General features: G+C 34.5%; 2 protein-coding genes across 2 annotated transcripts; both read left to right on the top strand.

The window, feature by feature from the left end:
• Window positions 1-4,516: 4,516 nt before the first annotated feature.
• ano6 (anoctamin 6) lies at window positions 4,517-16,357 on the top strand. The gene is made up of 20 exons (XM_048154410.1): window positions 4,517-4,861; window positions 6,258-6,325; window positions 6,543-6,674; window positions 7,326-7,394; window positions 7,645-7,923; window positions 7,995-8,108; window positions 8,886-9,001; window positions 9,183-9,317; window positions 10,280-10,385; window positions 10,842-10,902; window positions 11,193-11,338; window positions 11,451-11,528; window positions 11,647-11,872; window positions 11,950-12,119; window positions 13,140-13,237; window positions 13,442-13,572; window positions 13,670-13,875; window positions 14,631-14,842; window positions 15,178-15,283; window positions 15,390-16,357. Exons 1-20 carry the CDS (start codon window positions 4,777-4,779, stop codon window positions 15,594-15,596), a joined length of 2,745 nt encoding a protein of 914 aa, XP_048010367.1. The 5' UTR covers window positions 4,517-4,776; the 3' UTR covers window positions 15,597-16,357.
• Window positions 16,358-16,652: 295 nt separating this feature from the next.
• On the top strand, window positions 16,653-23,096 carry pwp1 (PWP1 homolog, endonuclein). The gene is made up of 15 exons (XM_048154411.1): window positions 16,653-16,819; window positions 16,912-16,970; window positions 17,353-17,528; window positions 17,623-17,708; window positions 17,805-17,901; window positions 19,085-19,195; window positions 19,295-19,419; window positions 19,831-19,895; window positions 19,977-20,073; window positions 20,517-20,578; window positions 20,662-20,773; window positions 20,847-20,937; window positions 22,209-22,330; window positions 22,411-22,516; window positions 22,594-23,096. Exons 1-15 carry the CDS (start codon window positions 16,754-16,756, stop codon window positions 22,674-22,676), a joined length of 1,458 nt encoding a protein of 485 aa, XP_048010368.1. The 5' UTR covers window positions 16,653-16,753; the 3' UTR covers window positions 22,677-23,096.
• The last annotated feature ends 428 nt before the right edge of the window (window positions 23,097-23,524 follow it).

Here is a 23,524-nt window from a genome sequence, read left to right as displayed (position 1 = left end):
AATATGCTAGTTCAGTAGTATATAACAATTAGTTCAAAACTTGACCTGTGGAGGGCAGTAATCTGGGATCGTGTTGAACAATTTAAAGCTGCAGTGAAACTAATTTTGATCTTCAACTGTTTGGTGCCCATTGAAGTCCACTATAAGGAGAATAATCCTGGAATGTTTTCATCAAAAACTTTAATTTCTTTTCGACTGAAGAAAGAAAGACATGGACATCTTGGATGACATGGGGGTGAGTAAATTATCGGGAAAAGTTTATTTAAAAGTGAACTAATCCTTTAATATGTGTGTTATACATACGTTTTATCTGCAATGTGCAGGTAACTATTTAGTCTTTGAATGAAGTCTTGGAACCAAATAAATTTGACTGATTTGTGTTATTGTTCATGTGTGTTAACAGCTCTTAAACTTCTGCCTTTTACAATGCAGAATCTGTTTTGCACTCAATAAATTTCACTTAAAGGTGCCCCAGAACTTTTTTTTTTAAAGATGTAATATAAGTCTAAGGTGTCCCCTGAATGTGTCTGTGAAGTTTCAGCTTCATATACCCCATACATTTGTTTTAATTCATTTTTTTAACTGCCTATTTTGGGGCATAATTAGAAATGAGCCGATTCAGGGTGTGTGGCCCTTTAAATCTCGTGCTCCACACCCCAAGAGCTCGTGCTTGCCTTAAACAACATAGAATAACCCTCAAAATGGATCTTTACAAAGTGTTCATCATGCAGCATGTCTAATCGCGTAAGTACAGTGTTTATTTTGATGTTTACGTTTGATTCTGAATGAATTTGAGGCTGTGCTCCGTGGCTAACGGCTAATGCTACACTGTTGGAGAGATTTATAAAGAATGAAGTTGTGTTTATGAATTATACAGACTGCAAGTGTTTAAAAATGAAAATAGCGACGGCTCTTGTCTCCGTGAATTCAGTAAGAAACTATGGTAACTTTAACCACATTTAACAGTACATTAGCAACATGCTAAGACAATTTACAAATATCACTAAAAATATCATGTTATCACGAATCATGTCAGTTATTATTGCTCCATCTGCCATTTTTTGCTATTGTCCTTGCTTGCTTACCTAGTCTGTTGATTCGGCTGTGCACAGATCCAGACGTTAAAACTGGCTGCCCTTGTGTAATGCCTTTCATAATGTTGGGAACATGGGCTGGCATATGCAAATATTGGGGGCGTACACCCCGACTGTTACGTAACAGTCGGTGTTATGTTGAGATTCGCCTGTTCTTCGGAGGTCTTTTAAACAAATGAGATTTATATAAGAAGGAGGAAGCAATGGAGTTTGAGACTCACTGCATGTCTTTTCCATGTACTGAACTCTTGTTATTTAACTATGCTGAGGTAAATTCAATTTCTGAATCTAGGGCACCTTTAAAAAATGTAAAAAATGACTAAAATATGGAATGTTATGGAATGGATTCACTCAAGTGATCAAGTGTTATGTTTTAATCATGGATTCCTGAGTTTCAATCCCACTATTGTTTGTTAAATAGATTTTTTCATCTTAATGTATGTTGTTGCTAAACAGAACATCAACCGAATTGAACCAACTCAAATGTCACAAACTCTGTGGCTCAGTGGTTCATCACCTGCCAATCATACATGGAGTTCTTGGTTCAAATGCCACAATTGCTCAAAGTTTTCCATCATATAACATAAAGCGCTCAAGAAAAACTCCAATCCAAAATGCCTTGTCAGGTTCAATGGCTCAAGTTATAAAGCATTAGACTTGGAGTCTTGAGTTTGAATCCCACTATTGATTTTGTTAAATTGTTTTAATTAATGCTGAAGCTGAACTGAAAATCAAACCGAATTGAACCAGTTCAGCCATCACAAACTCTGTGATTCAGTGGTTAATCACTTGCCGCTCATAAAAAGAGTTCTTGGTTCAAATCCTGCCATTACTAATTTTTTAATTTTTTTCATAGAAAATGAAGCCCTCAATAAAACTCAACCCAACACACCCATCTGTATCTCAGACTCAGTTGCACAGGCAATAAAGTGTTGTGTTTTAATCTTGGATTCACAAGTTCAAATCCCCTTTTGCATGTGTTTAATTGTATTTCCAACATGTTCCAAACACCAGTTTGGATTGTGAAAGCCAATATGGTGCAGTGGCTAAGCACACATTGGTTGCAAATAAAACTGCAATAAAAACAAATCCAACAACTGCCAGAAAATTTTCCATCATAAAACACAAACTTCTCCATAAAACTCCATCCAAAACACCCATCAAATTCTTTAAAATTGAGTCAAGAACCCTACGGCTCTTTATACTATAACAGTCACACAATCTAAAAGACTTATAAGCCTACATTTTATTGTAGTAACATACAGTTTCTATATGCTGCTAAAACTGTACAGGGCCTACATTATATTGACCTATAATGAGGGGCCATCATATGGTCTTACCTGTAGATATAGCATTAAAAAAATACAAAAATGATAGTAGATTTTTATGAGGGAAAGTACAAATCAAGAGCTTTAAAGGGTTAGTTCACCCAAAAATGAAAATTCTGTCATTTATTACACACCCTTATGATGTTTCACACCCGTAAGACCTTCATTAATCTTCGGAACACAAATTAAGATAATTTTGATGAAATGGCTCAGTGAGGCCTGCATAGTCAGCAATGACATTTCCTCTCTCAAGATCCATTAATGTACTAAAAACATATTTAAATCAGTTCATGTGAGTACAGTGGTTCAATATTAATATTATAAAGCCACGAGAATATTTTTGGTGCGCCAAAAAAACAAAATAACGACTTATTTAGTGACGGCCGATTTCAAAACACTGCTTCAGGAAGCTTCAGAGCGTTATGAATCAGTGTGTCGAATCAGCGGTTCGGAGCGCCAAAGTCACGTGATTTCAGCAGTTCGGCGGTTTGACACGCGATCCGAATCATGATTCAATACACTGATTCATAACGCTCCGAAGCTTCCTGAAGCAGTGTTTTGAAATAGGTCATCACTAAATAAGTCGTTATTTTGTTTTTTTGGCGCACCAAAATATTCTTGTGGCTTTATAATATTAATATTGAACCACTGTACTCACATGAACTGATTTAAATATGTTTTTAGTACATCTTGAAAGAGGAAATGTCATTGCTCCCTATGCAGGCCTCACAGAGCCATCGGATTTCATCAAAAATATCTTAATTTGTGTTCTGAAGATTAATGAAGGTCTTACGGGTGTGGAACGGCATGAGGGAGAGTAATTAATGACAGAATTTTCATTTTTGGGTGAACTAACCCTTTAAAGACTGAATCTTCTTAAATAATGGCCCAGGCATACTTTAGTTTAGTTTAGATGAATAGTTTATCCTATTCATCATTAAAAAAAAATCTTTAAAAAAAAATCTGTCTTGGGAAATAAATCTTGCCAACTAATTTAGCAGAGAACTGTATTATTAATGGACGGGTGGAAAACTGCACTTCAGGGCAAAACTAGAGGAGGTCAAAGTGTAACTTTTTGTAGATGTGTGTAATTGTGTGTGGTAGATACATAAGCCACGTTTATTTTAACGTTTAAGACCCTATTTAATTAAATTAGCCTATTTAATATCCTTAATAATGTTTTTTATTATTATTGTAGGCTAATTGTAATGATTGTTTTATTGACGTCTTTCCGCGGTTGACTTTGTTTTATAAATGTTTTTCACTTCGTGAGAAAAGTGTCAATTTCTTGATCTCACTCTGAATGCGTGAATATTAGAAGCTTATCTGTTCCTGATCTGTGGCACAGGAAGGGCACACGATGTAAACAGGAACTTTGTTTTCTAGTTGTTGTTTTTTTTTTTACCGCAGGCACGAGCAGCGGTTTCCAGGTGCGGGGCGACATATGTCATGATGAGAATGTGATAAAAAGAAACACATTTTCCACTGTCTGCAAATGTATATAATCTGATAGCTGAACAATAAACTTCGAAGCTGCCCACTATAGCCATTTTTTCCGTTTTCTGTAAAGGGTATAGAACTCGATTTGTGGCCAAATCAGGATATTTTCATTTGTGCTTGTAGCTACTGATGCATTTGGGTGCTAGCATCACCATCTAGTTTTTACACAATACAAAATCAACTGCAAATAAAATGTTCATATTTGTAAAATATTAAACATACATATTTAAGGATTACAAGATATGTATTTATTTATTATTTCCCATTTAAGGATTACAAAATACCAAAAGGTGCTAACAGTGTGTCTTTACACGCTTCCGTCACACAAATCACTCCGTGTTAAATCGAAGAAACGGAAATCGTTCCTAGTGCGCAAATACGTTCTACCATTTTTAAGTTATATATTTAATACAACAATATGCATAGTTACTAGTTTAAAAAGATACATTAACTAGTGGTAGAAAAAATATATACCATGACCTATTCTGAAAGAAAAAAAAGATGTACCATTAAATAGACAATAACTGTCTGAATAAACCTGTAGTCAAACAAAAAAGAGTCTGAAATTATTGCAAAAGCGGAAACTAGAAGGAATCAAGCAGCCACAAATGGTTAAGCAATGACTGTCTGAGCCTAGCCTATACCCCAAAAACCCTCTTCCGACCCCACCTACCTACGCGACACGCGCAGTCTCAACAAGTTCGGACTGGTATTGAGAAACTTCGTGTACTACTTTTTTCCTTCACACTGTGATTTTTTACGGCAATACTTTGTATTGCTGCAGCGCATCTGTGCTGTACAGACTCTTATTATTATCTGTTACATGTTGCGTTGATTTCTTAAGCGTTTTAAGAATGAGTGAAGCAGAAGATGACAATCCTGAGCTGGACTCAGAACCAGAGGAGGGAGACCTTGAGATGTGTTTAATGACTGAAGTGGGTGAGTTCGGCATCTTTACATCAATTTATCGCAGGATTCAGAGAGAAAGTCCTGGCTAACATTTTATTTTACATTTTATGGCTAACAAATTATGTTCTAAGAACGTTTTACTAACGTTCCATTTAAGTTATGTGAAAAAAAGTCATCAGTTTTTGTATAGGCCTATATATATATATATATATATATATATATATATATATATATATATATATATATATATAATGTTTAAGAAACATTCTCATTCCATTTTATCATTCTGAAAAACATTTAGGGAATGTTACTTTTGAATGTTCTCTGAACATTCTAAAACAACTAGTAACATTCTAAAAAATGTTACATGTACGCCCAACGTTCCAACTTTGAACGAACGTTCTATTGACATTTCTGGAAGTTCGAAAGAACGAACGTTAGCTACATTACTGAGAATTTTATCTAACGAGAACATTATCTAAAGAGAACGTTATCTAAAGCTCCCTGTTAGCTGAGGGACACACTTTTAGTTTCTTTTTCAGTGCAGCAGGTGTGGTGAGCTGGGATCAGAAGTCGTATTTCAGAGCTAAAAAAGGCATAAATAATATGCTCAAACTCGTTCAGTTCCAGAGAATACATAATAAAATGTGACTTGAGCTCATTTGCATATGCCAGGCAAAACAAAACGGCCTAACCAGAAAGACAAGTTGCACACTTCACCTTCATTAGGCTACTTTTGATTCAGATTAATCGCATGCATGCGTTTTGTGTAGGCCTGTATTTTGTGTCTATAATAATGCTCAGTTATGTCACTTCCTTTGCACTACTTTTGATTCTGTTGCACAAACATGCTATTAAAAATGATCCCCGTATTTGAATTAATAATGTATGATGATATTCATTCATTGCACAGATACACGTGTCTGAAACATGCACTAGCCCTGAAGATTTTCCTCTGTGGAAGATTTTCTGCTCTGTTTATGGACAGTTTTTATGTCATAAGCTGGAATAAGTTTGTGTGGTGGAGGCGTTATTCGTGGGCCAGATGAGTTTTCCTTGTACAGGCTGTTTGGTCGTTGCTATGGATATTTTCCACCAAGTGAAGCAACATCTGTTTTAAGTTAATATTTCCCATTATGCATTGCTCTCTGGTTAGATTGTTTTGGTTGGGTTTTCCCTTCACTGTGAGTAAACATTAAATCAGAGAATTCCAAAGTGTTCACATGCCATGTGTAATTTAGTTTGTATAATGTTCAATGCTTTATGTAATACTTGTTGAATGGGTTATGTAAATCAGTATTTAAATATGTAAATGTGTTATTACTTGTTAGTTATCATCGGCAAAATTCATATCTGATCACAGGAGGGAGGTGTGATTCACCTGCTGAATGTTTACTTTAATAGCTTGTATAATGCTTTTTCCCAGATTATGTTCAACAGGTGCCAACATACAAATCTAGAGCAGATGGTGAAGTTGTGCCAAAAGTGGAACGGGTTTGTTTCTTTTCTGTCCACCTTGATAAAGACACAACTAGAAGAATTTTAGGAGAACTTTATTACACATGTTACAAATCTCAATGTTTATTAGTGAGGCATTTAACTGAATTAATTCAGTAGTTCAAAACTGTTTTTTAAGGGCATTTTTGGTACTTTTGCATTACTAAATGGAGATGATTTTGCGCTTCCTGTGACATCAGTTTGTTGTTTGCAGGCTGATTTCAATGGTAACCCTGACTCGCTGTTTTTCAACGACGGAAAGAGAAGGATTGACTTTGTTTTGGTCTACGAGGACGAGTCTAAAAATGCATCAGACAAAAAAAAAGGCTCAGTTTATAGGAGAAGAGTAAGTCAAGGTCACAATATTAATTTACTAATCTTCCTGACTAACATAAACTCTTGATTCTTAACCTAAACAATAACATTAATTCTTCAAGTTGAGATGAAACGGAAGTAGCGACAGATCTTTTCTTCTGCATTGTGACATACATCCGAGTAGGGCTGTCACGATTGACTTGCATTCTATGCATCGGTTGTTGATTGGATGTTTAGATGTGGGCGTGGCACTCAAAATACTGTAGGCGGAGTTTAAGTGCACTAAATAATAGAAGAATTCCTTAATATGTTATCAGAGAAAAGTCTGTCGCCAAACATTATGAGGTCAAAAAAAAGTAAATGAAACTTATGCACGTATTAATAGTTACTGTTTTGTTGTGTTTTATAGTGCCTTATAGTTTCTCTTCTTTTAAATAAACATATGATCAATAAAAAAAGAAAATAGATAGTGTGTATTTATATTCCATGCCAACTTTAAACTCTAAATGGGTAAAAAAATTTGAAACTTGTCCAAAAAAAGTGATATTTAACCCATATTTTGTGAGATTCACACTCATACTAAAAACCTTAATCACTAAACCTGCCATCTAACTCAAGCCACTCATTCATACACACCAAAAGCAGTGAGTTTTATCTCTATTTTTCCTCATTTATTCTCTAGCAAAGACGAAGAGAGTGTTTTGAAGGAAACCTGATGGAGATTGGTGTGGAATTGGAGGCGACAAAATCCGTAAGTTGTTTAATCGCACATTTAAATAAGATTTCCTGTCTTGTCCTCTTTCTTTATTGTCATTCTTGTCCGTTTCTGCTTCATTTACACCTGGATTATATCAGTAAATATGGTCTTCTAAGGAAGGATAGAGCAAGTCCTGTCTCAACCTGTTAATCTGATCTGCAGGAATGTTATTGTTTTAGACGAAGGCACGTACGCCTTCCTGTAGCGCTGATGGGAGAGTTTCCTCTCTGGCTGTGTTTTGCAGGTGACAGATGAGAAGCTTTTCTATGTGAAAGTACATGTGCCTTTTGATGTGCTGTGTTCTTACGCTGAAGTCCTGCATATCAAACTGCCCATCCAGCCCAATGATCTGGCCCCACAATCATCCACGTACAACTGCTTCACCAAGTACTTCTACCCCAGCGAGGACGTCATTGCCAAGGAGATGGACTTCTTCACGGCCCCCTTCAAGAAGGATCAGCTGAACTGTTTTTATGAGAAGGACAAAGAGAAGTTCTTCACGCCGGCCATGAGGAGCAGAATGGTGCGTTGAAAGTCTAAGAGTCGCTCGCACTTTACCTTCACCTGTCTCTTATTGATATGCCGTCATTACAGGCGTACTACATCCTCAACCGAGCTCCGTATGATGTCAAGGGAAACATGAAGAAGTTTGGCTTCTCCAAACTGATCAACGGAGGCGTGTACAAAGATGCGTATCCATTACATGATGTAAGTGACTTTTTAAGGCATAAATATCATCATACTTTCCCCAGTCACAGTTAGGGTTATTATAGTTTACTAAAACTACTTAAAATGTTTTTGTTAAGTGAAACTTGAAATTAAATTACATGAAAAGTTTAAACTAAATGAAAATTAAACTAAATGTTTGCTTAGTTTAAGCACAAAAATAATAACTGGGGGGAAAAAACTACAACTGAAATAAAAATAAATTAAACCAAAATCGTAATATTAAAAAAAAAAAAACACTAATAAAATAATATAAAAATATTAAAATGATATATAAAATTAATCTGAAATGTAAAAAACCTGAAAAAATACAAAAAAAGAAAAAAAAAGCTTATTCAAAATATTATTAAAATCTATAATAGTAAATATTTTATATATAAACTGTCAAAATAAATAAATAATTAAAATGCAAGATACTAGCTAACTAAATAAATTTGATTAAATTAATTAATAAACTTTCAAAATAAATCAATTAAATAAAAATTATTTAAATGCATATCAATAAATAATACAATAATAATAATAAAAATGTATAAATATTATGAATATATTAATATAATAAATAAATATAAATAAGTAAATTATAAAAATATTTAAATGCAATAAATAATACATTTAACAGTGTAATACTATAGTAGTGAGTAGAAAAAAATTGTTTTTGTTTATGTAGAGTGACAGAGGTGATGCATGAGTACTTTACTGTAGTATTAAATGCTTATTAAATGCTTTTTGCTGTTATTTTTGTGATTTATGTAACAGTGCAGATTTAATGTGAAATCTAAAGAGCCCAATTGCCCCAATGAACGATTTCTGCTTTACAACGAGTGGGCGAATCCCAAGAACTTCTACAAGATGCAGCCGCTGGACCTGATCAGGTGTGTTGAATACATCTGTTTGTGTCATAAGACTATTGCATTCATGCAGTTTGTGTTTGTAGTCTTCAGTTTAGTTTAATAATAATGCAAAGTTCATCGATTATGAAACAACTTTGATTCAGCTATAAAGCAGCTCTACTGAAGACAGTTCAGTTTAGTTAATAGGTGCCTATATTTTCAGGAAGTATTTCGGCGAGAAGATCGGCATTTATTTTGCCTGGTTGGGTTTCTACACGTTCATGTTGTCCATCGCTGCTGCCGTCGGACTCGGCTGTTTTATATACGGATTCAAATCCAGAGAGAGCAGCACATGGAGGTACAGCACTCTCATAACATGATGCTGTTACAGTTTACACTTACAATGTACTTTGATTAGTGGCGTAACGGTACACAAACATGATGGTTCGGTACGGGTTCGGTGCAGCGGTCGGGAGAAAACTAAACATAAAATTGCTTCTTTTTTCTTCTTTTTTTGTTTAACAGTGGTTTATTGAATAAATTGTGTCTCTCTCTTTAAATAAATTAAATTATAATTAACATTTTCTTAGGGATAAAAAAATTATCTCAGCTAACGCTGTAAACTTTATACAGGGAGCCTTTCTTGCACATTATTGTAATAATAAAGGTTACAATTAACAACAGAGCCCAAACTATTAAATTCAGTTGCTTTTTACTTTTAGAATTAATAATCAACATGCAAATAAAAAAAAAATTTTTTTAAATGGGTAGGTTTTGCATTAAATTCTAAATCTAATTATAAAATTATTTTTTTATTATGTTTCCACTCCAATTAATTTTTGAAATATAATCATTTACACTGTTACAGTCATATCTTTTTTTAATGACAAATTTATTTAAATGTATATTAAATAATTAAGACATTACTAACAGGTAAAGTAAATATAATGAACATATAAGCTAAATAGTACATATATTTAGTAAAATGCTCCTGTAGAGTTCATTTCTCTAGTGAACTAACATGCTGTGGACACTAAATGAATGTAATGCTGCATGAGATATTATTCTCAAGATGTTTTATTGATGTCTTTCTGCAGTTGAAACACTGGTTGAGAGATTACACGTAAACATATCTATGCATAGATAGTGGCGGTTAGCAAACAGCATTGCATTACCACGTGCACCCCCTTCTGGATTGGAGTGTGGATCGCCTCTGACTGTATTCGTCATCTGACTGTATGCACCGAACCGTGACTGTTCAGGACTGTTCATGTACCGATACACCCCTAAGTTTGACTGATTATATCTCTGTTTGAGCAGCAAAGAAGTGTGCGACCCTCAGATTGGTGGACAAATTGTCATGTGCCCGCAGTGTGATAATGACTGTCCGTACTGGAGGCTGAACATCACTTGTGAGGCCTCTAAAGTGAGTAGTCAAATAAAGTGCTGAAGGGATGAAGGCCAAAACACCCATATTTGTCCTATTCATAAGTAATATGAGTGCACGGTCTTTGATTGTAATCATGTGACTGTGGTGTAGTTCGTTTATAGCCTACGTTTAGATTTTATATTCTGCCGATTGTATTTAGGCCTTAAGTTGTGTTCGTTTTTGAAGATTATCATGATGAATGGAATTTGTAAGAATCATAAATGTTTGTTGGCCACATATTTTCTGCAATAATCCAAAAGCCAATGGAAAAATCCTTTTTTTTTAGTCATGCAAGAGTACTGCAAACTTACGAAAATATTGCACAGCATCTCCTCTGGAGGATTTGGGGATTTCGTGTCTGATCTAAGATTTAACTGATTTAACTGTTGGTGTTTACGAAATTCCATGTTTGTCGTTCTGATAATGTGTTTCTGTGCTTGTTTTGCTCCACAGAGACTGTGTGTGTTTGATAACTATGGGACATTAGTGTTTGCTGTTTTCATGTCTGTTTGGGGTGAGCGATGTCATACACTGGTCACATGATCCCTTTGTTTACTCAACATTGCATTAACAGTGCTTTTACATCAACATTTTCTCAGCTTATTCTGGCCGAGAAAAAGCATGCAACATGATTAGTCATTTTTTCGGCAACATTTTACAATAAGGTTCCATTTATTAACATCAGTTAACGTATTACTAATAGGACCTAATTGTATAATGTTGCAATTTTTTTGGTAATGCAACATTGCATAAATATGTTTGGAGCTTGGCGTTTTTGTATGCAATGTGTTTTATTGTTCACAGTGACACTGTTTTTGGAGTTCTGGAAACGATACCAGGCCGTGCTGGAGCACGATTGGGACACGGTGGAGTTTCTTCAGCAGGAGGAACAGCCACGACCCGAGTACGAGGCCAAATGCATCCATGAAAGAGTGAACCCTGTTACGCAGGTGTGAGTTTCATGATGCATTGGCAGTTTTCATTGTTGTAGGTGTTTGACTTCAACAGAAAGCACAAAAACACATTAAATATGCAGTGGGTTTTTGTGTTTGTTTTATGCAGAATAAAGAGAAGGTGCCATACACATCCTGTGGGAAGTGCATGAGAGTGTCATGTGGCATTGGCACTGTGTTATTCTGGGTAATATTATAATTTCAATCCTTTAATATTACTAGGCCACTTGCATTCACATTACACATATAAAATGGCTTTTCAATGTCAATTTTGATTGAGAGATTAATTGCATCATCTTGTGTAGATTCTGTTGATCATAGCATCAGTGGTCGGGGTGATCGTGTATCGCTTGGCGATGTTTCTCACTTTCTCTGCGAAGCTGCGCTCTGCTAGCAAGGAGATAGAGCCGTTCAAAGAGTACGTCACCCCTCAGATGGCCACTTCCATCACAGCCTCCATCATCAGCTTCATCATCATCATGATTCTCAACAACGTCTACGAAAAAGTGGCCATCTGGATCACAGATTTCGGTAAGTCACCAGTTTCACTCGTAAAAGTGTTTAGTAAATCCTCCATGTAAATAAGTGGCTCATTCTGTGTGCTACAGAGCTGCCGCGGACCAAAACTGAGTACGAGAACAGCCTGACGCTGAAGATGTTCCTCTTTCAGTTTGTGAACTATTACTCGTCGTGTTTCTACATCGCTTTCTTCAAAGGGAAGGTGGTGGGCTATCCGGGACAGCCCGTCTACTGGTTTGGGGCGTTCCGCAATGAGGAGGTGAGACATTTCTGTGAGATGATGAGGAACTACAGGCAAAAAACCTGTCATTTTTATCAGAAGTTCTGATTATGTTATGAAATGTCGTAATCATTACTTAAAAAGTCATAATTATGACATACTAATTACTAAGCTGAAATTATGACATTAAAAAGTTGAAATTCTAACCTAAAAGGTTAAAAAAATCATGATTATGACTTAGAAAGCCAATATATATGTTGTCTTTTTGATCTCATAATTGTCATTATGACAGTATGTTGACTTTTTATATCATGACTTGTGAAGTTTTTTTGACTTTTCATCTTATCATTTAGCATGCCGTAATTTAAACTATTTAGTCATAATTTCTACTTTTTATGCCATAATTTTTTTTTGAAGAAATATTTTCGACTTTTCATCATATTATTTAGGATGTCAAATTTTGACTTTGTATGTCATAATTTCAACTTTAAGTTGTAATTTTGACGTATGTCAAAATTTTGACTCTTTATATCATAATTTCAACTTTAATGTTATAGTTATGACTTTTTAAGTCATCATTTTGACTTAGTGTGTCATTTAGATTTTCTAAGTCATATTTTCGACTTTTCATCTCATATCATTTAGCATGCAATAATTTTGACTTTTTAATGTTAGTTTTGACTTTTTGAGTCATAATTTCGACTTAGTATGTCCTAATTTCAATTAAGTCATAATTTCAACTTTTTAAGTCGTAATTTTGACTTTTAATGTCAAAATTTTGACTCTTTATATCATGATTTCAACTTCAGTGTTATAGTTATGACTTTTTAAGTCATAATTTCGACTTTTCATCTCATATCATTTAGCATGCAATAATTTTGACTTTTTAATGTCATAATTTTGATTTCTCATCTTATAAATTTGACTTTTATATAACAACATGCATTAACTGATATGCAGCTATATTCCTTGAATGCAATGCATGTTGTTTAAATGCATTGTGTGAAGTCTAGTACATGTCTTTATTTCATTTGAAACATGAAACCATATTGCCTTCAGTGTGATCCTGGCGGCTGTCTGACTGAGCTGACCACACAGCTGTCAATCATCATGACTGGAAAGGCCATCTGGAACAACATACAGGAAGTTCTGCTGCCGTGAGTTTCACACAGAGAATGAGACCTACTGTCTGTAGAGCTCAACTTGTTTTAGATAAAAGAACATTTTGAAGATATTAAGAAATTACAAACATTAATATCATAAGACTTGAATTTTGATTAACATGCATTCATCCATACTGATTATTAACTCTTCCATACAGTAGATTAAAAACCACAGCAATTAATAAACCATGTTTCTAGGTGGGTGAAGAATCTGATATTTCGTCATTGCACCAAGGTGGGTTCAGAAAAAGTGATTCCTCGCTGGGAACAGGACTATCAACTCCAGCCAATAGGAAAGCTCGGCCTATTTTATGAATACCTGGAGATGGGTAAGAGATGCAACGCACACATTTAAATCATCCAACCAGCTTTGAGTGTCTGAACACTGTTATCTGAATGTGTTTTTTGTCTGTTGCATTCCCACAGTGATCCAGTTTGGTTTTGTGACTCTGTTCGTGGCGTCTTTCCCGTTGGCTCCTCTCCTGGCACTGATCAACAATCTGTGTGAAATTCGTGTGGACGCCTGGAAAATCACTACTCAGTTCCGTCGGATAGTCCCGGAAAAGGCCCAGGACATTGGAGCCTGGCAGCCCATCCTACAGGGAGTGGCGATTCTAGCAGTGGCCACAAATGTGAGTTGAAAATATTTTAATGTATTCACCAAACCAGTATTGATTTTTAAAGGCATAGTTCACCCAAAAGTGCCTCATCATTTACTCACCCTCATCCCATCACTGATGTACATGACTTTCTGTCTTCATATAAACACAAATGTGTCCAAGGGGCAGTAAATAAACAATAAATAAAACAGGGCCCAAGACTGAGCCTTGGGGAACACCAGTGGTAACAATAAACTAATTTCAGTTCACTTTGAAAAAAAGTACACAAACAATTACACAAATATAATAGAAATAATAGGATAATACAGAAGGTTTTGTGCTTTGTTTTGATAAGTCTGAGCTTTCAAATTCTGTCAATTTTATTACAAAATTCAAGCAATAAATGTTGTTTTGATGCTCTTTAATGTGGTACGTGAACATCATCTCTTCCACTTTACTAAATCCGTCATGAAAACACGTGTTTATGACGTTGGTCCACCATTTAAGAGTTAATATATTAAAAAATTAATTGAAGCAGAAACATAATTATGTAGTTAAACTGTTATTATTATATGACATTACATTGTTTAAATGTTTGACATAATTTGGCATGCACTGTACCTGATGAATTTCCAAATGAATCAATTCTGTTCGAATCAAGATTGGAACTGAATCAAATCACAATCGAATTGTGAAATTTGTGTCAATACCCAGCCCTGTTTTTGCAACGTGTGTGATTTCCGTCATGTTCACTCGCTGCTTGCGTCTGTGGGTGTTTTCCTCTCCAGGCTGCCATTATCGCCTTCACTTCGGACATGATTCCTCGGCTGGTTTATTACTGGGCGTTTTCCGTGAGCCCTTACACAGACGGATCAAACCACACCATGACGGGCTTCATCAACAGCTCGCTCTCTGTTTTCAACGTTAAAGACTTCAGCGAAAAGAGCAAACCTAGACCTGAAATCACACCGCACCTGTTCAGCAACATCACAACATGCCGGTCAGCTTATAAAACACCACCAGTTTTTTTTTCACCACACAGCATGTTATATTTGTGAATGACAGCTCACTCATGATTTAACACACGCATGCACATGTTTTATAGATTTATTTAAACATTTAGAAAAGTGGGAAATGGGCACCTTGTGTTGCACTGTAACACCAGTATGTTTGGATTATTTATATAAAACTACCCAAACATTTCTTCCATAGACTTGCATAGAAAAGAGCAAAAGCTTGTCTGATAATATGGCTGGTGGCAACAGATGTTAAGGTCAGATTGATGTGTAGTTTTTAAGGTGAAGGTGTGTTAATCTACTCTTATTATGTTCTCAGGTATCGGGATTTCAGGAATCCTCCTGGTCATTATAATGAATATGAGTTCAGCATATATTATTGGCACGTCATTGCTGCCAAACTGGCTTTTATGATTGTGGTTGAGGTAGGTGACTAGATGCGATACGCCTAATGAATACCTCATGAAACACTTTCATTTTCTTTTACATGCAATTTAAGGTTATAAATGTGCCGTTCTGTCCTCCTCTCAGCACATTGTTTATTTCACAAAGTTCATGCTGTCCTATATAATACCGGATGTGCCGGACGCGCTGAAAGAACAGATCAAACGGGAGCGTTACCTGACGCAGAAGATCCTGCATGAAACCAGCATCAAAAAGTTTACGGAGTTCATCAAGCCTGTGGCTGAGAGGCTTCAGGACCAGGTTGAAGATCCGGAGCTGGACCTGAAACTGTGAAGCCTTACAGATATCGTCCTTAATACCTGTACCACACCTCGTATTCAGACCCGTGTGTCATAAACCTCAAACAAACAAGGTCAAGAATGTTTGCATTGCATTGTTTTAGCAGACACAGTGTATAATATGTGGGGTGAAATATGCCTTGAAAACAGGTTCTGTGTGGATCTGGATTCAGCCCACATCTTTAAACCACTAGTACTTTAATATTTTCAGAAATTGCTGATACATGAGCTTTTCTTCTGACAATACATGCAATGCATATAGTTGCAGATGTTACTGACGTATTGTATTTTGAAAACAAGTATGTGATCTTTATCACTTCTTATTGAACTAATGTTCAAAATCTGGTATAAAACAATGAAAGATATTTTAAAAGGATTTAATCAAGTATTATTTTGGCAAATCGAGTTTTTATGTGAGGTTTATACATCAAATAAAATAAACAGAGCACTTGATGCTTTTTAAATTATACTAACAAGAAAGTGCCTTAATGGTAAAACCATGTTTTTGGAAATGTGGAGTACTATATGAATATGGTGTTTATACGTAATGTCAGTCATACATGTGACTGTGAGCATAAGATGCCATAAATGAACTTTTATATTATTATTGTTTTAGCCAAGCTAACATGTCTGTCATGCTCTGTATGTTTGTGAATATTGTTACCTCTTTGTACAATACGTTTATAAATATACGTATGTTTGCACATATATTTACAATAGCATTTTTATATAAAAAATAAATTGTTATACAATGTTGATCATTTACATCATTTCATTTAAATAGTTTGCTAATGAATCACGCACACTTAAATCAATTAGAATTACAAAATAATATTGAATCTTCCATAGTATGGAGAAAAAAAAAAAAAAATACTACTGAAGTCAATGGTGCCCCACTACTGTTTGGTTACTGACATTCTTTAAAATGTCTTATTTTGTGATCAAGAAAGAAATTCATACAGGTTTGGAACAACTTATAAACGATGACGTCATTTTAATTTTTGTGAACTATCCCTTTAAGACGAAGCGGAACGTTTCGCTCTAAGCAATTTTATTTCTGTTGTGACGTCATCATTGTGCGTCGCAGTGACGACTGCAGCTCGGGGAATCCTCGTGTTGTGTTTTAACACCATAAATCTGTACAAATCAACCATGAGCTCTCAAATAACTTGTGTCGGATGGGTGAAGCGAGGAGTCGCTAAAGAAACGCCTGATAAAGTGAGTCTGTCACGTGATTGAGTTTATACTGCATGTTTCTGTGGCATCGCACACGTGTTTGGGTTTTAACTCGAATAAAATCATCATCACAGGTCGAGTTGAGCAAAGAAGAGCTGCAGCGCATCATATCAGAGGCTAAAGATGAGTTACAGTAAGTTTTACCTGCTCGGACTGAATCTGACACGGTTTTATGCACGCGATACGTTACATTTTAAAGTTTGCCAATATTAGCATGTCAACTAACAGTGTCCCTGTAGCAGGACACTTAGTGTGCTGTTATTGTCAGATATTTCAGAAAATAATATAAAACAGAAACACTTATCCTTTAAAAAACGGTTTTGAAATTGGACGGTATGTTACCATGATAACGGTACGTTACATCCGTCGGCGGGCGATTATTGTGATATCAACTTCAAATTTGGAGCACAACTTTGATTTCCCAGCAATTTTAGAGTCAAAATTGTTTTATAAGATATATATTTTGTATATGTTCAGGTTGTTAATTTTAGGAAACTTCTATGTTATCTCTCCAGGGATCACAATGATGATGAGGAGGAGGAGGAGGTCGACGAAGGTGTGGTCAGTGAAGAGGCATCAGCTGTTCCGACGGATGGTGAAGAAATAAAAGAGGAGAAAGATGTGAATGAGCCGGAGGAGGATGATGAGCTCGCAGAGTACGGACTAGACAAATATGATGAAGAAGACATCGGTATGTGACGAGCACACGTTATTCTTTCCCTGTTCCCTGTAGAGTTGGTGAAAATCAGTTCCTCTGGATGTTCAGCGTTTCTTCTCTTCTGCAGCTGCATCAAATCTTGGAGACAGTCTGGCAGGATTGACAGTGTTTGGCACCAATGAAGAAGATCCGTACATCACCATCAAAGACACGGTGAGAAACACAAACACACTCATCTTGAGGAATGGGACGGTTTCTGGAAGTGTGTGTGTGTGTGTGTGTGTGTGTGACCTGCGCTGTGTTTTTTAGGATCAGTACGAGCGGGACGATTTTCAGATCAAATCCACTGATAACCTGATTCTGGCCGGACGAGCGGAGAAAGACTGCTGTAACCTGGATGTTTACGGTGACCTGCAGCTTTATGATCATTCACATGTTGTTATAGTTTTTCTTTAATATTTTGAATTCATTTTTCTATTTTCTGTTTTCTTTTTAATAATAAGTAATTTTCTTGTGTTTTGTTACTTTTATTAGTTTTTTTTTTTTTAAATGTTATAAAATATATGATTTTTTTTTAGTTAATTTTTATATTAATACATTAAATTAATTTTATTTGATATTATTCAAGTTAAACTAAATGAAAATGAGAAATGTTTATGTATTTTTTACTAATTTAATTATTTGTTTTATTAATTAATACAAATAGTTGTATTACTTTAATATTAATCACGTTAAATTAAATGAAAATTAGATGTTTATTTAGTTTTTATTAATTTTATTATTTTTTTATTAATTAATACAAATAATTGTATTAATTTTATATTAATTAGGTTAAACTAAATGAAAATGAGAAATGTTTTAGTTTTTATTTATTATATAAATAAAATTAAAATTTAACAAAATTCATTTTATTTGATATTCAAGTTAAACTAAATGAAAAATGTTTATATAGTTTTTATGCATTATATTAAGTTTTTATTAATTAATAAAATTAATTTTAATTTGATATTAATCAAGTTAAAATAAATGAAAATGAGAAATGTTTATATAGTTTTTATTCATTTTTCATATTCAAATTGTTTTAATAAAATTATACTAAATGAATATAAGATATATATTTTTATTAATTAATAAAATTAGTTTTGTTAATTTTATATTATTAATCAAGTTAAACTAAATGAAAATAAAAATGTTTTATTTATTTTATTAAGTTTTTATTAATTAAAATGTATTTTGATATGAAAATAAGAAAAGTTTATATAGTTTAAGTATTAATTAATAAAATCTATTGTATTAATTTGATATTAATCGAGTTAATCTAAATGGAAATGAGAAATGGTTGTTTAGTTTTCTATTAATTGTATTACATTTTTATTAATTAATACAATCTATTTTATTAATTTGATATTAATGTCGTTAAATTAGAAGAAAAAGAGAAATGTTGCTTCGGCAACAATGAGTTTGTTTTTATAGTTCTCTTTTATTTTATTTTATTTCAAGTAACACGTGTTTTTGTTTGTTTTAGTTCTAGTTAACTATAATAACCCTGAAGTGTGTGTGTGTGTGTGTGTGTGTGTGTGTGTTTTCAGTGTATAACTCAGAGGAAGACTCTCTGTATGTGCATCATGACATCCTGCTGCCCGCGTATCCGCTGTGTGTGGAGTGGCTGAACTTTGACCCCAGCCCAGAGGAAGCACAAGGTGAATATTTGAATATGTAAATATTTTGTATTGCAGGAAAATTTGCTTAAAAGATTGAAAAATGTAGAAGGTAAGAGTGTGTTGATGTGTTTGCTCCAGGGAATTACGCAGCCGTGGGGAACATGACGCCTGTGATTGACGTCTGGGATCTGGATGTGGTCGACTGTTTGGAGCCGGCCTTCTCCCTCGGCAGCAAGAAGAAGAAAAAGAAGAAAGCAAAGAAGGTGCTCATCTTTTCTTCTCTATTGTGACCTATATCAGAGTGAAACGGCTTCACAAACAAGAACAAATGTAGGGCGGGGCTTGATTTTGTCAGTAGGGAATTTATTGGATGGTTGTGGTTTGCTATTGGCTGATCTCATGTGAGTGACAGGATGCCCCGCCCTCATCATCAGAGATGAGAAGAGATGCTGCAATAGTTATTCTGATTCAAGATTTCAAGGAACATAAATTTAAACAAAGAATGACGTGCACCGATAAATCATTTACCGAGATATTCCATAAAAAATAATTTGCCATTGGATTTCATGCTATTTATATGCTGAATTTAGTCATTAATGTGTTGAATTTAGCATTATGAATGTTCCACTGTGATGTCCGATGTTTATGAGTGATTTTTTTTGGATTTTTCCAAGGCGGCTGAGCCTGTCGACGGCCACTCGGATGCTGTGCTGGATCTGTCCTGGAACAGACTGGTCAGGTGAGACGTCTGAGCGTTTCCGAACACCGCCTGCTTTTCTTCATGCCGTCATCGGTGTCTGATGGAGTGTTTTTGGTGCAGGAATGTTCTAGCGAGCGCATCTGCAGATGAGACAGTGATCCTGTGGGATCTGGAGAAGGGAAAACCAGCGGCGACTCTCAAGAAACACACGGATAAGGTACAAACACACACCGGCTCAGTGATGAGATGATGGGGATGATGCACACCACCATTTATAAAGAGTCTCTTCTGTTCATCAAGGCTGCACTTATTTGATCAAAAATACAGTAAAAATAGTGAAATATTTTTACAATTTAAATTAACCATTTTCTATGTGAATATATTGTGAACTGTAATTTATATCCAGTGATCAAAGCTGAATTTTCAGCATCATTACTCCAGTCTTCAGTGTCACATGATCCTTCAGAAATCATTCTAATATGATGCTTTGCTGCTCAAGAAACATTGCTGATTATTATTGATGTTGAAAACAGTTGTGCTGCTTCATATTTTTGTGGAAACCATTGTTTTCAGGATTCTTTGATGAATAGAAAGTTAAAAAACAGCATTTATTTGAAATAGAAATCAGAATCAAGTATCATATTCTCTTATCTATCACAGGTTCAGACGCTGAAGTTTCACCCGTTTGAGGCTCAAACTCTCATCAGTGGATCATACGACAAGTAGGTCATGATGTAGAAAATGACTTGACCAATCAGAGCGCAGCACGACTGAGTCTGACCAATCAGAGCGTTGTGTGTCACAGGTCAGCGATCCTGTACGACTGCCGCAGTCCGAACGACAGCCATCGGATCTGGCGCTTCAGCGGGCAGGTGGAGCGTGTCATTTGGGACCATTTCTCTCCGTGCAACTTCCTGGTGAGCAGCTGAGCCGTTCGGTGTGTTTATTTTGTGAACTCTGACCTTGAGTAATTTGTGATGTGTGTTGCAGGCGAGTACAGAGGACGGCTTCATTTATTGTCTAGACGCTCGCTCGGATAAACCCGTGTTCACGCTGAGAGCTCACGACGGAGAGGTTTCAGGTCTGTAGAGTCGCTCTGAGATCAGGGTTATTATCGCTTACTAAAACTAAAACCACACCTTCACCCTACCTGAAATAAACTGAAATATTAAAAAATAAATAAATAAAAGAAACGCAACTAAATGACTAAAACTTTAACTACAATTAAAATGAAAACAGAAAATATAAATAAAATAAATATATCAATTTCACTACTATAACTAAAATAATCATTTTACTAAAAGTAAAACAGTATTTTTTTAATAAAATGAAATAAAATAAACACTGACTGAAATAAATTGAAATATTTTTTTTTTTCTTTCAGTTATTTTCCAAAGCAACATTTCTCAGTTTAGTTTAACTTGAAATAAAAATTAATTGAAATAATAATTGAAATAAAATACCATGTGTGTATATTTATGTGTGTGTGTGTGTATATATATATATATATATATATATATATATATATATATATATATATATATATATATATATATAATATTTTTTAAATAGAAACTAAAATACATTTTTTGCAAAAATATTACAATTAAAACAGAAAATAAAAAATAAACTGATTCAAAATATTTAAAAAAAACTGAATTAAAAATTTAAAAACACGAAGACATTTAAAAAAAAAAAAAAAAATTTTTTTTTTACTAAAACAATAAAATGAAAATGTAAACAAAACATATTCAAATAAAATCTATACAATCTAAAATATTTTAAAAAATTAAATAAAATTTAAAAACCATGTAGATGCATTTAAAAAAAAAACTAATAAAAATGAAAGAAAAAAAATAAAACATTAAAATTAAAATAACAGAACATATAAAAATAAAACCTATTCAAAATATTAAAAAACCATGTAGATTTTTTTTTTAAATAAATGTAAAAATAACTTCAAAATATTAATAAACTATTATATTTGTAATATTTTTTATTAACAAATATTAATAATTGTATTAATAACTTTATCATTTAAAATAAAATCAATTTTAACTGAAAAGAAATTTTTTTTTTATTTTATTAAACATTTTATTTCAGCTAGTTGCTGATGCAACATTTTTTGTTTGTGCAATGTACTAAATAACTAAAACTGGAATAAAAATTAATAAATAGACATGTAAAAACATTTTTTTTTTTACAAAAAAACCCAAAATAATTTAAACTTTAAAATTTAAATGAAAACACAAAATATATAAAAAATAAAAAATAATTCAAAATATTAACAAAAACTATAATAATATCTCAATGACCATATTAAACGTGACCCCGGTTTGACCTCTGCCGTAGGGATGGACTTGAGCAGTCAGATCCGCGGCTGTCTGGTCACGTCTTCAGCGGACAAACATGTGAAGATCTGGGACATCCTAGGAAACAAACCCAACCTGATACACTCCAGAGACATGAAAATGGTAGTGTATCTCCTCCGTACGAGCAGCAGGAGCGAGTGAAACCATGCTTTAACATCTGTCTGTCTCTCTCTCTCTCTCAGGGTGTGATCTTCTGCGGCTCCTGCTGTCCGGATCTTCCCTTCGTCTATGCGTTTGGAGGACAGAGGGACGGGCTGCGCGTGTGGGACATCAGCGACGTCGCTGCCGGTATGAAGCTCAAGCCGTGAGGGTTTTCTTGATGATTTGCTTGTTTTGTTGCTCACTGTAGTCTGTTCTGTCTCCAGTTGCGGAGGTTTTCGGCAGTCGGGAACGTTTGGTGGCGAACACAGTATCCGGAGCGTCCAGCAGTGAGATGGAGGTGTCATAATGACCAACATAACGAGAGACTGAATCAATGAAGCACAGAAGACGGAGAATCATGGATCATTGCTTCATACTGAATGATATGAACAGCAACTTTCAATATGAAAAACATATTTATGCCATCAGATGAAGCGTTACGAAAAGATTCTTACTGTTTATCTGATATATATACTGTATATATATGCCGATATCAGATCTTTGCTGTCTTCAACAAATGTTTGACGCTGAACAGACTGTGCTTTCCTTTAAGAGGGAATCTTAATATCTCCTGTACGCTTGCAGATATAACTTTCTTTCCATATTTCCTCTTTTTAGGAAGTGTATGAATAATTATGAATAATTTCTAAAAATGATTTCCCATTTTTTGGGATTATAAAATTGCAGTTGTTATAAGAATAACAATTAATAAAACTGTGGAATCCAAGAGAACTGTCTATTTCTGTAATAGTTAAACAAATCAGATACTTTGATGTTTTCAGAAATTAATTTTCTCTATGCTGCCCTCCAGTGGGCAATAGCGGTACTGTTGGCGTAAGTTTTTTCCTCCTTTAAAATAATTGTTCTTAAATATTTAAAACTGACATGCGTCATGCAAATATTAGATTTTTAAATGCATTATGATTATCCATATTAATGTTTCGCGGCCCTTCAGTGGGCTGAAAGACCAAATTTTTACTGTAAATAATTGTTAAATCTAATTCTCACAACGTAACTTATCTGTCTGAACCGTCTGAACGACCAGGAGCGCGGACTGTTTCCTAGCCGGAGGAATATTTGTGTAGCACACTTGATTATTACCGTTAGGAGGCGCTCTAAAGTTCAAATGACTGAATTCCCCGTTGAACTTAATTC

The sequence above is a fragment of the Megalobrama amblycephala genome, linkage group LG14, assembly GCF_018812025.1.
Source record: "Megalobrama amblycephala isolate DHTTF-2021 linkage group LG14, ASM1881202v1, whole genome shotgun sequence".
NCBI classification, from domain to species: domain Eukaryota; kingdom Metazoa; phylum Chordata; class Actinopteri; order Cypriniformes; family Xenocyprididae; genus Megalobrama; species Megalobrama amblycephala.
Note: the sequence above shows the minus strand (reverse complement) of the source record. Positions and strands in the feature narration are given on the sequence as shown.

What these genes read in the sequence shown, in the direction of transcription:
- ano6 (XM_048154410.1), top strand. Translation starts at nt 4,777, where the DNA reads ATGAGTGAAGCAGAAGATGACAATCCTGAGCTGGACTCAGAACCAGAG. An exon ending in TTGTGCCAAAAGTGGAACGG is followed by an intron (nt 6,326 to 6,542) that starts GTTTGTTTCTTT and finishes TGTTGTTTGCAG; the next exon opens with GCTGATTTCAATGGTAACCC. An exon ending in AATTGGAGGCGACAAAATCC is followed by an intron (nt 7,395 to 7,644) that starts GTAAGTTGTTTA and finishes TGTGTTTTGCAG; the next exon opens with GTGACAGATGAGAAGCTTTT.
- pwp1 (XM_048154411.1), top strand. Translation starts at nt 16,754, where the DNA reads ATGAGCTCTCAAATAACTTGTGTCGGATGGGTGAAGCGAGGAGTCGCT. An exon ending in ACATCACCATCAAAGACACG is followed by an intron (nt 17,709 to 17,804) that starts GTGAGAAACACA and finishes TGTGTTTTTTAG; the next exon opens with GATCAGTACGAGCGGGACGA. An exon ending in CATCAGCGACGTCGCTGCCG is followed by an intron (nt 22,517 to 22,593) that starts GTATGAAGCTCA and finishes TTCTGTCTCCAG; the next exon opens with TTGCGGAGGTTTTCGGCAGT.